Below are 13,307 nucleotides of genomic sequence, written 5' to 3'. Positions count from 1 at the left end.
AATGATTAAATGAAATACAGTCATACGTCGCAGCGGGGATGCGTTCCAAGAACGGCATCATAGGCGATGTCGTCGTTGTGTGAATGTCACAGCGTGCACTTACACAGGCCTGGATGGGATAGCCCACTACACACCTAGGCCACATGGTACTGATCGTGTAGGACCACCGTTGTGTGTGGTCCCTTGTTGACCGAAACATCGTTATGTGGCGCAGGACTGTAGGATGTTAGAAGGGTAAAGTGCTGTGGACAAAAGAGAAAGTACAGCAGAGTGAGATTACTATCTTTTTTTCCCACAGTTTGGGTAACTTCACTCTTATTCACGTCTCCCCTCTAAGGAGGAGTGATAACCTCTTTTTGCCTCAGGGCTGCTTTCCTGAGATAGACTTGCCAACACCTCCCAAAGCTGCCTCTGACATGAATGACGATGACTAGGTTTTAGCACAAATTCACTCATTTGCTCTTTCAACCGACAGGTATTACGGACACCTGGCTATGCTCAGGAATGCTCAGGGTGAATCAGAAGTTCTCGTCCTGAGGGTTTTTGCAGATGAGGAAAGGGCTGCGGGTGAATAATCTAGGTGAGAAAGTGATGCTGGCGGGCTGTGTGAGCCCTGCACATTGACCCGTGGCCTCTGTGCCCAGCCCTCCCTGGTTTCGCAAGCTGTCCCACCTCAGCATACTTTGGCTGTTTTCTCTGGTAAGCCATGGACTGTCCGTAACAGTATTGCGGGGAGAGAAAATAGACATTGTTATTTGTGAGGGGGAAGAGACATTTTCTGAGTTGCCCCTTGAGCAAAATCAAGATCCCAGAGGCCCATTCTCCCACCCCCAGCAGCTGGGAGCGATGCTGTGACCACCTGTCCACCCGTGTGCCCAGCTTGGGACATGTCCCGGCTTCCCCACTCCTACCCTGTGGCCTCTGCTGCCCTTACTTGGAGGCTGGCCTGGCCCCAGCAGAGCAGGGACGGGGAGAGAAACCTGTAGAGTCGGTGGCCACAGCATCCTGCTGCAGAAGCCAAGGCTGCAGGGAAAGGAGGCGGCCCAGAGGCCTCTGCGGCTGTGACTTCTCGAATACAAAGGAGGAGAAACCCAGGTCTGAGGGAGCAGGCTTGGCCACCTGACTAGGAACCCGAGGCCGAGTGTGTCCGACCACAGGAGCGGAAGACGCTCACCTTGGGGTTGGGAGCTGGAACAAGCCGTTCTCCACAGTGGGCGCTCACATGGACAGCGGCGATCTCCCACGCGGGCCCCTCAGCTGCTGAGTCATGCTCCCCAGCTCGCAGCGGCGCCAGTCCAAAGCCAGGCTGAGTCATTAGATGATGAATTGCGGAATTCTTATTCAGGCTGTCACCACGGCAGTGGTGGGCTCTGATCCCACCCTCTGCCTCCCTACCAGGCCTCTCAAACCTTCCCTCCTCAGTCGTCAATCCTTCTCTATCTGGGGGGATGCTGGAGGCACAAAAGGCGGTGGGGTGTGTGGGGTACCTCGGAGCTTCCCTTCCTGTATCTAGATTCCGGACCTGTTAGGGGACGGGGCCTGCTCTGTCAACTCAGGAAGGAACCTCAGATCTGATTTCGTTCAGCTCTCTCCTTAAGGGATCAGGAGACAGAGACACAGGCTCGGGATTCAGAGCTGCTTGGAAGGGCGGCTTTGGAGTCAGAATCTGAAACTGTTTATCCTGAGCAAGCCTCACCAGGCCTCGCCAGGTTTCCTTGTCTGTAGAAGAATATTAATGATCCCTACTTCTTAGGGGTTGCAGCTTCCGGAAGTGGATGGGTGTGAAGTGCAGGCGGGCGGGCACCGGATAACTGCTATTTGCTCTCTGTATTTGATGGGGCGCCAGAGGCTGTGTGAAGTAGAAATAATCCTCTTCCTGCTCCGGACAGCTCAGAGGGGTGGGGCAGGAGCTCCTTGAGGGGCTCTGGAGATTGGGGGGGGGGGGGAGGGCGTAGCTTTGGCCAGAAGGCAGATATTCCTAGAACCCTGATATCCCCCAGCTCTGCAGGGGCCACCATGGGATGGTAAATACAGCATGCTAGAAGGGGTCCACAGACGCTGGTTTGGTTCCCCCAAACCAGAAAACAAGCAGACACCAATGTGGTGGGCACAGCCAGCCTGACCTGAGCCCCTCGCCCGCCTCCTGCCCCAACACCTCCATGCAGTCACACCCCACCCGAGCGTGCATGAGTGCAGTCCTGCTGCGGCTCCCACCAAGGGCTGGCCTGGAAGGTGCACATCTCTGTCCTACAGGCTGGAGTAGCCAGGACGAGGGTGGGACTACAGATGGTGACTGTGCCCGTCCCCCTGCTCCTGCAATGCCCCAAGGACTCCGTGTTGGCATCTTTGGAGCCACGGTGGGGGGGGGCAGGGTGGTCTTCATACCTGGTTCCCTTTGCTATCCAAGCCTGGGTGTTGGCAGTTCCCCATACCCATGAACCCATCTGAGAAAAGGTTTGAATTTTTCAAAAGAATTTAATAAGAAACAGAAAAAAGGTACAAAGGACACAATCAAAGGAATGAGGGTTTACAGCACAGATTCTTCAGCCCATGGCAACCCAGGGAAATTTGCTGGGCTGACGCCATGGGTACTGAGGCCCCGACTCCGTTTTCAACCCTGTCTCTCTTGGCTGCTAAGCCAACTGGCTCCAACTTTCTCCGGAGACAAGTCAGGTTGCCTTCCCAAACCTCCCCAAACCAACTTCCTGATCGCCTCTCTAAACAGAGGCCCTTCTCTACCTGGTCCCAAGGATTCCTCGCTGCGCTTCAGGTGAGGTCCAGGCTGACTCTGCTGTACCTTCTCCACTCCTCCAGTCAAAGGCATCTGTGGTCCCCAGACCTATTTTTGCCTCTGTCCTGATCCATTTAACTAAACTATATTCATGATCCAGTTGGTAGGCTGGTCCTGCTACCTTTGGTCAAGTTACCTATTTTCCTAAGCCTGCATCTGAACTTGGTCTTGCTCCTGCTGCGAGCATCTTCAGCAGCTCTCTGCTCCAGCCGGTCCAAGACCGCTCTCTCCCCAAAACAGAGCTCTGTTCCCCAGTCCAATCTCCCCCCTGACTCACGGGAGAGCTCTAGTTCTCAGCCGACCTGCCAAGGAGAGAGGTCAAATGCTTTGATCTTGGCACCCCTATCGAACCCCGCCCAGCTCGGGCCACTAATCTCACCAATTTCCTCAGAAGATTTCAGACTTCCCTCTTAGACTTCTGCCCCCTTGGAATTTTATCTCTGTAGATTTATGATACGGCATGGCTTTACAGATACAGTAATAGTAAGACTACAGTGAGCGGAGAGCTATTCTCTTCCAAGTTATGTTTTCTCTAAATTATCCAAAGATGGGGCCGCTCTTGCCCTTCTGAACTTCTAAATGTCTACAGTTATCAGTCCTTGATTAGTACAGTCTGATTCTCGGCTGGCATTTAGGAAGAGCATTGTGTCTTAGCCGGCCAGCCATTGGTCCCATCTGCTCCTAAGTCATGTCTTAGAACATGGCTTCTTCAAATAACTGCGGGAAAGCAAAACAAAACAGCCACCTCCAAAGAAGATGGTTTGTGGGTAATGACTCTACCCAGACATGCTTGAGCAATACGTGTACACAACATCCCCATTCAAGCTCACGCTGACGGGAGAGAATCAAGTTAGTACAAGTCAGCTGAACTTTCTCCTAAACCAATACCTCGGATTGGGCCTTTGTGGTATACAAGATACTTGTCTATGTTTCTCACCCAGTCCTCGCAACACCCCTGTGAGGTGGGCATGGTGGATATTATTATCCCTACTTACTGATGTAGAAACTGAGGCGCAGAGAGGTTCGGGAGCTGGACCAAGATCACACAGCTATTTAGTGGAAGGGCCAGCGCTCACCCAAGGTCTCGGCTACCTCATTCACTTTCCTTTTTTAGGTGCAAAGAATATGAAAGAGAGTGTCCACTCTCTTTCTCTCTACCCGAACGCCACTCTCCTTTCACCAGTACACGTACAACCTGGAAAGTCCCAAACAGGAAAAGGAATCATTGATCAAGTAAACTCTCATAGTCCGATGTGGGGGGTGGGGTGGGAGGTGTCTTTCCCGAATGTTCCTCATTTCTTAACATCTGTAGTTTAACCAAGAACTCTTTCTCTTGCGCTGAGTGGTGTTTTCCGAGGGATTCATCAGGATTCCTGCGTCACAGTTAAGCTGCTGTGGATTTTACCTCCAAATTCATGCTCAGTGCTATACTTCCCATCCGGTTCACATCTGGCCGGTCTTCTGGGCCTTCCCACCCCTATCCCTTAATGAGGAAAATTTAATATTTCCAGTAATCTTCCAGGGCCCGGCTTCCCAGGATTCTTACAGCTTCCTGGAATGTCACATGGCTCCTGCATCTCTGGGGCATCTGTGCGATTCTCTTCTTGCAGCCAGGTGACATTTCCTTTCTGAAAGTCTCCATTCCCGGGTAAGCCACTTGGCTGGAGCCATTTGATCAGCCAGGCCCTCTGCATATGCTCCCTGTGCAGCTCTGCAGAACTGTTGTTCCAACCCAAGCCCGTGACCCCTAGATGCCCCTCCACACACATAAGCAGGGCACCCCAATCTCATCTCTTTTGTGACTCTGGAGCTGAGCCTCCCCCTGGGAGGCATATGGTAGACTGTGTCCAAGCTGCCCCCTACTGGAGATTTCCCACAAGCCAAGGTTTTGGACAACTTGGTTTGCTAGGGCTGTGGCACGTGAGGTGGGAAATCTCTGGAAAGAGTCTTACCACTGTCCCATCCCTTTTCTAGGTATTAATTCACTTCACATTTACTGAGCACCTATTGTGAGCCATCGCTATGCTAACTCTACAGACAGAGCTGCAAAGAAGACAGACCACCCCCCCCCACCCCACCCCATGCAACTCATCCTACGCTAGCTGGTTCTACAGAAACTCCACTTGGTTTCCAGTTGGTCTGAAGTAGTTGGGGAACTCAACAAGACCTTCCCCTGCCTTCTGGACACTCCACAGTGATCCAATCCCTGAGGGGACCGCCTGACCTCTGCAGACCCTCCCAGGGTGAGCTCCTTGATCTCGCCAGACAGCCCCTGCTCTGCCCACCCTTCCTCCCCACTGGCCCCAACCAGCTGGGACCCTCCTGACTCCCGTGCCTCCTCTGACAGGACAGTCTCATCCCTTCTGACATCTTCTTCCCCAATCCAGTAGCTATTCTCGAATATCACTTCTAGAGGTGAAAGTAAACCTTCCAGCGTATATGTTATTTAACAGACAATCCTAACCGAAGCAGAAAATGCACCTATGTGAATAGCACAAAATAACTCAAAAGAACCCAATCTCCCCAATCACTGACTATTTACAAATTTTGAACCTATTTCCACTCGGCAGCTATTCAGACATACTTTTACCTTACTGCTATCATTAAGTGATCATAATTCCAAATTCCCCTTTTTTTTTCACTTATGATTGCATCATAGAACATATTCTTCTAAATAGTTTTCATAGTTGTCATGCACAAAGGCAGTAGGTAATTGCCCTGACACACCACAGTCTCTTAGCTGCGTGCCCCACGGCTGAGCAGTTTCCAGTCAATGAATGTAATGTAGGGGGTGGTCACAAATATCTCTGTGCAAAAACTTTTTGCTTTGGAATTACTTTCCCGGAATGTATTCCCCAAAGTGAGAAAACAGTCTTACAGTCATTTTTTTTCCACTCTTGTCAAATATTACCAACTTGCACTCCAGGAAGCATCATCTTATAGTGCCAGGAGTCTCATTCTCCACGACACAGTCTTAAAATGTATTTTTGACCAATGCAAGCAGTTGACTTTATTTTATTTTTTATTTCACTAGTCCTGGCCTGAGAGCATTCCTTCTGGGTGTACAGCCCATTTGGTCCCTTGACCAAGTAGATCTCTTAGTCACTGCACACACTGGAGACTCAGCTCTTACTCAGATCAATTCCATGTAGTTTTCTCATCTTAGAGGTTTTCCTTTAATCTTCACTAATCTCTGCTGTGCAAACATTTCAAATTTTTATGTAATTAAATCTGTCCACTTGACATGGATGCTCTCCCTTATCACTTCAATAAACAAGCAATACCTCCCTAGAAAAGCGTATTCTTTTCCTCATCCCTAATGCCCCGCACTTTCCATCTGGACTTGTCCAAAATCCCTTTGGTTCCCACAAACACTCCATCGTCCACAATCGCTACGTTAAGATTCCCTTTGGTCCTCTCTCGACAGCCCCTGGGTAAACACATCCACCATTACCTCAGCCTATGCAAAGGACCAGTGGTTGGCTCACCCCCGACTGGATCTTTGCCTCCAGTTTTCACTCCTCCACCCATCCCAGCCCTACTACTGAATTCTCAGGTTTTCCTGCTGGCTTGGCCCCCAATCCCACACCTGGGCTGAAGGGCTAGGGCGTTTCCCCCAGCAACAGTGGCCTACAGAAGGCCAAAATTCCTTCATCCCTTAGTTCAGCCAAACGGAGGCCAAAATTTCTCAAAAGGAATTTTGCTGGCTGGAAAACTAGGAGGAAACTAAAAATAGACTCCAGGAAGTGTAAAGACTGCAAAACAGAAGTGATTTGACATCCTGTGTAGGTCTTGCTCCAGACTGGCTTCACAGTGGGGAGGGGGTGCCCAGAGGCCTCCCTTTCCCTTACACTCGGAGCCATGTTGGTTAAACTCCAATCCTGCCAAGTCGTTTTCTAGTAACATTCTCTTCACAGACTCTGAGGTGGACACCGCATGGCCTCAGCTGGTGTCTGTCCTTGGTCCCCCACAAAGCCCACCCTGTGCTTCAGTGGGGGACGCCACTCTCAGAGGAGCCTCTAGCTCCTGGCTGTGGCTGATGGAAGATGCCATTCATCACCATTTCGTAGCCCCAGGCCTCTTCTGACCTGGTGTGTCCCTGCTCCCGTCTGAAGGGAGCAGGGCTCCCAGCTCTCATCCAGAAGGCACCTGTCTGACGTAACCGGAGTCCTTCGTCAGCCGGAGCACTCCTTCTGCCCACCTCCTAAGACCCCCGGGCTACTCCATCAGGAATGGTTTTGAAGAATGCAAAACAGGACAAGCTTATAAATCTCAGAAACCTGAACTATATGGCAGCGGTGGCGGCGGTGGTCACCCACAAAAAGCAAGAGACGGGGTTCACTCCCAGCACCCCCCTTCCCCTCCTCCTCTGCTTCTGAGAGTTATGGTCCCGCCACCACCCTTGGTCCCTATTCTTGCACAACAGAAGAGGCGTTAGGAGTTTGGCACTTCACACTGAAAAGCTGCCCACCCCTGCCCTCCGGGAAGATGAGTTCGGCCCCCCTCCTCCCGCCCCAGTCCCACCCCAGTCCCACCCCAGCCCCAGCCCTTTAACTGTCAGGAGAGCGGACCCGAAAGACGTGGATGGTCCCGTTACTGAGGGACACGACCAGGTACCTGCCGTCCACCATGGTGGTCACCCGGGGCTTTTCCAGGCCATGATAGGCCGTCAGGAAGTCGCCGAGTAGTGACCCCTTTGGGTCCAGGATCACCACCTTGTTGACCTCGCGAAGGGTCAGGAAGATATAGCCCTTCTTGTCCACAGACACGGAGCCCGGCTGGCAGCCGTGCAGGCCTGGCCCCCGGTACTCCCCGACCACCTGCCCCAGCCCATCACAGACCACCACGCTATTCTGCTGCCAATCTGACCCCACGAAATTGCCCTCCGGGCTGGTGGTCAGGAACACCAGTGCCCGCAGGCCCCGGTTGGCCTTGCCCCCAGGAATAAACCGGGTAGCCAGGCTGCCTTCCATGTTGTACACCTCCACGTGGCCTGACACGCTGACGGCCACCCGGTCCCCGCTCGGCATCGCAGCCACAGCGTGGCTGGCCTGGGAGAGGCTCAGGGCCCGGCGCCACTGCACCTTACCATCTGGGCTGATAAGGTAGAGCCGCGCACTGGCTGAGAAGGCAACTGCGCCCTGCAGGGCAGCCACGCTGCACGGGGAGCAGCCCTCAGGGACGGGCACGGCGCCCTTGTAGTCTCCGTTGAGGGAGAAACGCTTCAGCGCCCTGTTCTGCTCATCCGCCACCAGGATCTCCCGGGGACCAAAGGGACAGAGTCCAGTGATCCGGGGAGACCGTTTGTCTCCAGGCATTCGCGTGGGGAAACTGCAGGAAAAGATAGGCCTGGGGAGGAGGCCTGAGCCCTCCAGGTGTGGCCCAGGGGCTGGGCTGGGCTCCCGGGAAACTGACTTGAGCCTGCCTTTGAATTTCTTCTTCTTGTTGGATCTGCCACCCCTCGGGGTCAGGGCTCCTCCTTCTTCTTGGGGTGTCTGTGCTCTGGCCTCTTTTGGGGTCTGGGTTCCATCTTCTTGGGGTGTCTTGGCTATCTCTGCCTTTGGGGTCTGGGCTCCATCTTCTTGGGGCGTCTGGGCTCTGTCCTCCTTTGGGGTCTGGGCTCCATCCCTACTCTGGGGCTGGATCCCACCGTGTTTCTCTGTCTGGGTGCCATCCTCTCTCCAGCTCTGGGTCTTGTCACATCCTTTGGTTCCAGCTCCATCTTTCCCACCATCCTTCTGGGACTGCTGTTCCTCAAAGGAGAGCCGTAGCAGGTGGCAGTTCTTGTCCAGGAGCCCAGGATGGAGCTCCAGCTGGGGCAGCAGGCAGCGGGTGGGCCCAGGCATCCAGGGACACCCCTGCAGCTGCTGGAGCCTCTGAGCAATGGCCCCCTCCAGGGAGAGTATCTCGGCCTCGCGACCTAGGCTGAGCACGCGACGCGCGAAGGCAGCCGCCTCCCTGGCTACCTGCTCTCGGCCCTCCAGCTCCCCCAGCCTCTCTCGAGCAGCCTCCTCAGCAGCCTCCACGTGGGCCCGTAGCTGCCCAAGCACCTCCTGCTTCTGGGCCAGAAGGGCCCGGAGGACCGCCTCCGCTGCCTCCTCCACCTGTGTCCCCACCCTGGCTGCCTGCTCCCGCAGCCGGGCCAAGGCTTCCTTTTCCGCCATCCGGCTGGCCTCCAGCTCTGCCAGGTTGTTGTCCACGCCTGCCAGGAGCTCCTCAAGGCCTGGCCTCCGGGCACGCACAGCCTCGGCCAGGGGCAGGCAGGGGTGGTCCAGGTGGGGGTCCAGGCGGCACTCCCGGCACAGCAGCTGGGAGCAGGGCTGGCACAGGAAGCGCAGGGCCTCCCCGGGGTGCTGGGGACACTGGGCCGCCTGGCGCTCCCGGGCCTCCTCGTCGTACCACCCTGCCCTGTAGCCCACCAGGTCCACCACTCGGTGGGTATGGGTCTGCCGGGTGCAGCGGTGCCCGTCGGCACAGGCCTGGCACAAGTCGTCAGCGCAGTCCAGGCACCGGGCAGTGGCCGGCCCACCGGCGCTGGCCCCACCCATCAGGGGGCACAGCGCACAGGCTGGCTTCCCAGCACGCAGGTCTCCACCAGCCCGGGCCCTCACCAGATCCAGGAGCCCGTTGACAAAGAAGTTGGTCTTGAAGGCAGCCACGCCGGCCGGTGGCACGGGCACCGTCTCACGGCACTCGGGGCATCGGAGGTGGCCGTCTTCCGCCAGCTGGGCCAGGCAGTCCTGGCAGTAGGTGTGCAGGCAGGGCAACGTTTTGGGAGCCCGCAGCTGCTCCAGGCAGATCTTACAGGCCAGGAAGTCGCTGTTCAGGGCCTCCAGCAGGGAGGGCGCAGACCCCTGGGACACCATGCTGCAAGCGAGGGCTCAGGATTAGAGGGCAGAGGGCACCGCCACAGTGCTCCAGCCTGCCCTCCTGCCTCTCCCCCATCCTCAAGCCACACCAGGTCTGGAGTCTCACCTGAAGGGCCAGGAATTTTCTTCTGGTCTCCCGGGGCCTCTGGCCACTTGCTCTTGTGCTAAAGAACCACCTTCCTCCTCTTTGCATACAGTCAGCAACCGTATAAAAGGTGCTTGTGTGTGTCAGGTGCTGCGAGAAACGACAAGACCACGAAGCCTTGGCCTTAGAGAGCTAGCAAGGATCAGTGCCCCCAGTTGACAGGCCTTGTGACAGGTGGGGTCCAAGCCCCATGTGAGTAGGTCCCAGGGGGCCTGCTGGGAGTGGGGTGCTGGGTGGGGGCGGGCAGAAAGGACACGGCAGGGGGTCCAGGTGGGCAGTCACCTTGACTCCTGGCAGGTGGGGCAGTATAAGGGGCCCCACTTCCTGCAGCCCCCTACACCTGTCTTCTAGACCCTGGGCGCAGCATCTCGGGTCGTGGTGCCCCCCCCCCCCTTCCTGCCCTACTTTGCTGGCCGTGGGTTCTGGAGCCGGCAGAAGGAAGGCTGAGGGGAAGCGGCTGCCCTGCTCTTTTCTCCCAGCTGCTTGGCCTCGGGGTCACAGTGGCTTTGCCTCATCTCCTGGAGTCCCTTTCTTTTTGCCTTTCCTGCTACAGGAGGCCTCCTGTTTCCCTAGAAACCTCTGAAGGGTCGGAGTCGGGTGAGGTTCATCTGTGAAGACCCCGGCTCCCAGCACAGCGGCTGTGAAACACTCGATGAAGACTCTTGGGGCAATTTTCCCCAAACTTCCGGAAAATCCGGGCTGGGGGGAGAGCTCAGAGAATGAGAGGTGGTCTTTCCCAGGGAAGCTTCAGCTCTCTGGCCCCGTGGGGTGAGGGGGGTACCCCTCCCAACCTCTCCTCTCCTCCCGCCTTCCGGGCCCCTCTGCCCCCTCCCCCACTCCCTTCCTCTTCCTCTTGCTCTCTTCTCCCCCCCCCCACTCCTCCCTTCCCAACTCCCTGCAGTTCAGCTGCCCTCTCTGACTCCCTCCTTACCTACCCTGAGCTGACCTTGGGCGCCAGGACCCGGAGTTGGGGGGCGGAGGTCTGGACGCCGCTGTTGCTGGGCTCCTGAAAGAGAAACAAAACTGAAACTAATTGTACTTGTGTAACTTCCGTCCCCGGCCCGGGACACGGACTTGCGCGGCCTCAGGCCCCGCCTTCTTCCCTACCCGGCCTGGACCTCTTCCTCGGGGGCCCCGACCCCCAGTGGGGCAGGCCCCCTCCGGCAGGCTCCAGGGCTGGGCGGCTGGAGCCTGCTCAGGGCCGACCGTCAGTTCCAGCCTCAGGACAGCTCAGCCGGCTGAGCGTGTTTGCTGCAAACGCAGGGCAACTGCCTGAGGATGCGTCCTCTGAGGCCAGAAATTAGAGATGAGCTGTGATTCAGAGACGGTGGCAACTGGAGCCTGGTCCTCAGGCCAGGTTTCCAGCATTGCAGCTTATCTGCAAAGCCAGTCCCAGGTGAGCCCTTGGTGCCAGAAACCTCTGCTGAGCTATGGGAGAGCCTATGGGAAGCAGATGAGGGCTTCTGTCCAGGGGTCAGCAAAGGCTTCCTGGAGGAGGCATCCCTTGAGATGAGTTTGAAGAATGAACAGGAGTTTGGGGGTTCCTGGAGAACACAGGGAAGGGACTTCCCGGAATCAGGAACAGCAAGTACACAGGTACAGAGGAATGAAATACCACGACTCTCCTGGGTGGCTCCAGGTGTCTTGAGATGGTTTGTGGGAAGGGGACATTGAGTGGTGGCAGATGGAGTTAAAGAGGGAGGCAGCGGCCGGATCATAAAGGGCCTTATGCTCTACACGAAGGAGTCTGAGTTTCATCCAAAAACCCAAAGGAACCACTGGAAGATATTTTCCCCAACATCTTACGAAAATTATGAAGCGCAGAGAAGTTGAAAGCATTGCAACGAACACTCGTATACCCACCACTTACATTCTACAGTTAACATTTGGCTGTAGTTGTTTCATCCTGTGTACGCATCCTTTTATCACAGTGACAGAATCTCAGCGGGAAACTGGACGGAGAGTTTACTGTGGCAGCAGCCAGGACGCTAGAGAGCCTGACAACCGGGGGCCAGGTGAACCGTGCAGGGGTCTGAGCTGACTCAGTGGCGATAGGGCCGGGAAGGAGGGTGGAGGATGGAAGTCACACATGTGAGCGACTGCTGAAGCCGGGCTGCTTGCGATTGGCCCTGGGAGGGAGGTGAAGTAAGGAGGGCAGCATCCGGCCCTCAGGTCTTGCGGGTCTGGAGGTCAGGGCGGAGGGCCCGGCTGCCTAAACCCAGGCTTGTGACTATTCCAGTGTCTGTGGTCTTGACGAAGTCACTCAGCAGTGTCTGAAGCGAGAAGAGCAGGGCTGAGCTGGCGCTGTGGGGAACGCAGAGATTTAAGGCACATGGGGCAGAGGCTGGGGCGTGAAGGAGGCTGAGAGGTAGTTGCCAGAGAGAAAATCCAGGAGAGAGATGGTCCAGGTGGAAATCCAGGAGAGAGAAGGTCATGGAGACAAGCTGGAGAATCCTGCACGTCCAGAAGAAGGAGACGGTCAGCGCTGACAGCCAAGACCAGGGCAGAAAACTGTATCTGTGCCCGTGTGCCCCTAAGTGTGTGCACACACATGCACATGCGTGTGGCCTCTGCCTGTGCTTGCTGGTCCACATTCAGGAACGATTTGTTAATACCTACTGAGGCCAGACAGCATGCCACGCGCTGTGGAATATACAAAGATGAACAAGATACGTTCTCTGCCCACAGTGGGTTTCCAGTCTAACAGATAGTAGGACCAATGTCATATGCAAGTGTCAAAATAATCATCACAATGGCTTCCTTTTATGGGGTATTTTCCATGAGCTTGACACGGGGTGTTGCGAACATAACCTGATTTAATCCTCATGATAACCTGTTGAGACAGGTATCATTTTTGCCTCCCTTTTACAGATGAGGAAACTGAGGCATAAAGGGAATAGGTCAGTCACCCAAGGTCACATAAAGTGCTGGGACAACAGAGAAGAGGGAGAGCTTGAGTTCCGCTGGAATGGGGGTGGTGTGTGGGAATCAGGAAGGCTTCCTGAAAGAGGTGGCATGACAGTGGCTGTCCTACTCCGTCTCCCCATACACTGAACAATTGCTTAAAGTGCCTACTGTGTGTGGCCAGCCCCAAGACAACCGTGTCTCCACCCGAGAATAGACTCCTGAGCCAAGCGATAACTACAGCCCACTGATAAGCATGACCGTAGAGACACACATGGAGAGGAGGAGTTGAGGGGGGCGACTCTTGCCAGATGCTGGGCAGGGAGGGCCCGTGGTGGGGGGAGTGTCCGTTCTCAGGATGACTCCAGGGAAGGCCTCGCAGGGTGGCTGGTCTGATAGGACTAGAGTGCTGGGGAGTGGCGGGAAATTGCAGGAGATGGAGGCGGGCAGGCAGAGCCAACTTTCAAATTTCCTGTTTAGATTCCTATAAGGCCTTAAGGTAATGTGGAGCCCTTATAGGATTTTCATCAGGCAAGTTTGGACGCTTTTCTGTAGGTATTTGCGGGGAGGTGCACAAAGGTTTTTAATCCTAAATTAT

At 55.4% G+C, this 13,307-nt stretch overlaps 1 protein-coding gene and 1 long non-coding RNA gene across 4 annotated transcripts; both read right to left on the bottom strand.

Annotated features, from left to right (window-relative positions):
• Positions 1–1,854, bottom strand: LOC139074945 (uncharacterized). The gene is made up of 2 exons (XR_011524974.1): positions 1,175–1,854; positions 1–242 (listed from the first exon to the last, which is right to left on the bottom strand). It is a non-coding gene; the product is annotated as an uncharacterized lncRNA (long non-coding RNA).
• A 601-nt stretch (positions 1,855–2,455) lies between these two features.
• Positions 2,456–11,230, bottom strand: TRIM56 (tripartite motif containing 56). Of its 3 annotated transcripts, none has more exons than XM_070566342.1 (4): positions 10,913–11,230; positions 10,741–10,811; positions 9,767–9,895; positions 2,456–9,658 (listed from the first exon to the last, which is right to left on the bottom strand). In XM_070566342.1, exon 4 carries the CDS (start codon positions 9,655–9,657, stop codon positions 7,342–7,344), a length of 2,316 nt encoding a protein of 771 aa, XP_070422443.1. In that variant the 5' UTR covers position 9,658; positions 9,767–9,895; positions 10,741–10,811; positions 10,913–11,230; the 3' UTR covers positions 2,456–7,341. The 3 variants fall into 3 exon arrangements, with proteins under 3 accessions (XP_070422443.1, XP_070422444.1, XP_070422445.1); XM_070566343.1 differs by having other exon boundaries at positions 10,752–10,811; positions 10,913–11,075; XM_070566344.1 differs by lacking the exon at positions 10,913–11,230 and having other exon boundaries at positions 10,737–10,808.
• Positions 11,231–13,307: the final 2,077 nt, after the last annotated feature.

Source organism: Equus przewalskii, chromosome 12 (assembly GCF_037783145.1).
Source record: "Equus przewalskii isolate Varuska chromosome 12, EquPr2, whole genome shotgun sequence".
In the NCBI taxonomy this organism is placed as follows: domain Eukaryota; kingdom Metazoa; phylum Chordata; class Mammalia; order Perissodactyla; family Equidae; genus Equus; species Equus przewalskii.
Note: the sequence above shows the minus strand (reverse complement) of the source record. Positions and strands in the feature narration are given on the sequence as shown.

Excerpts from the sequence above, each read along its gene's own strand:
- TRIM56 (XM_070566342.1), bottom strand. The coding sequence starts at position 9,657 with ATGGTGTCCCAGGGGTCTGCGCCCTCCCTGCTGGAGGCCCTGAACAGC.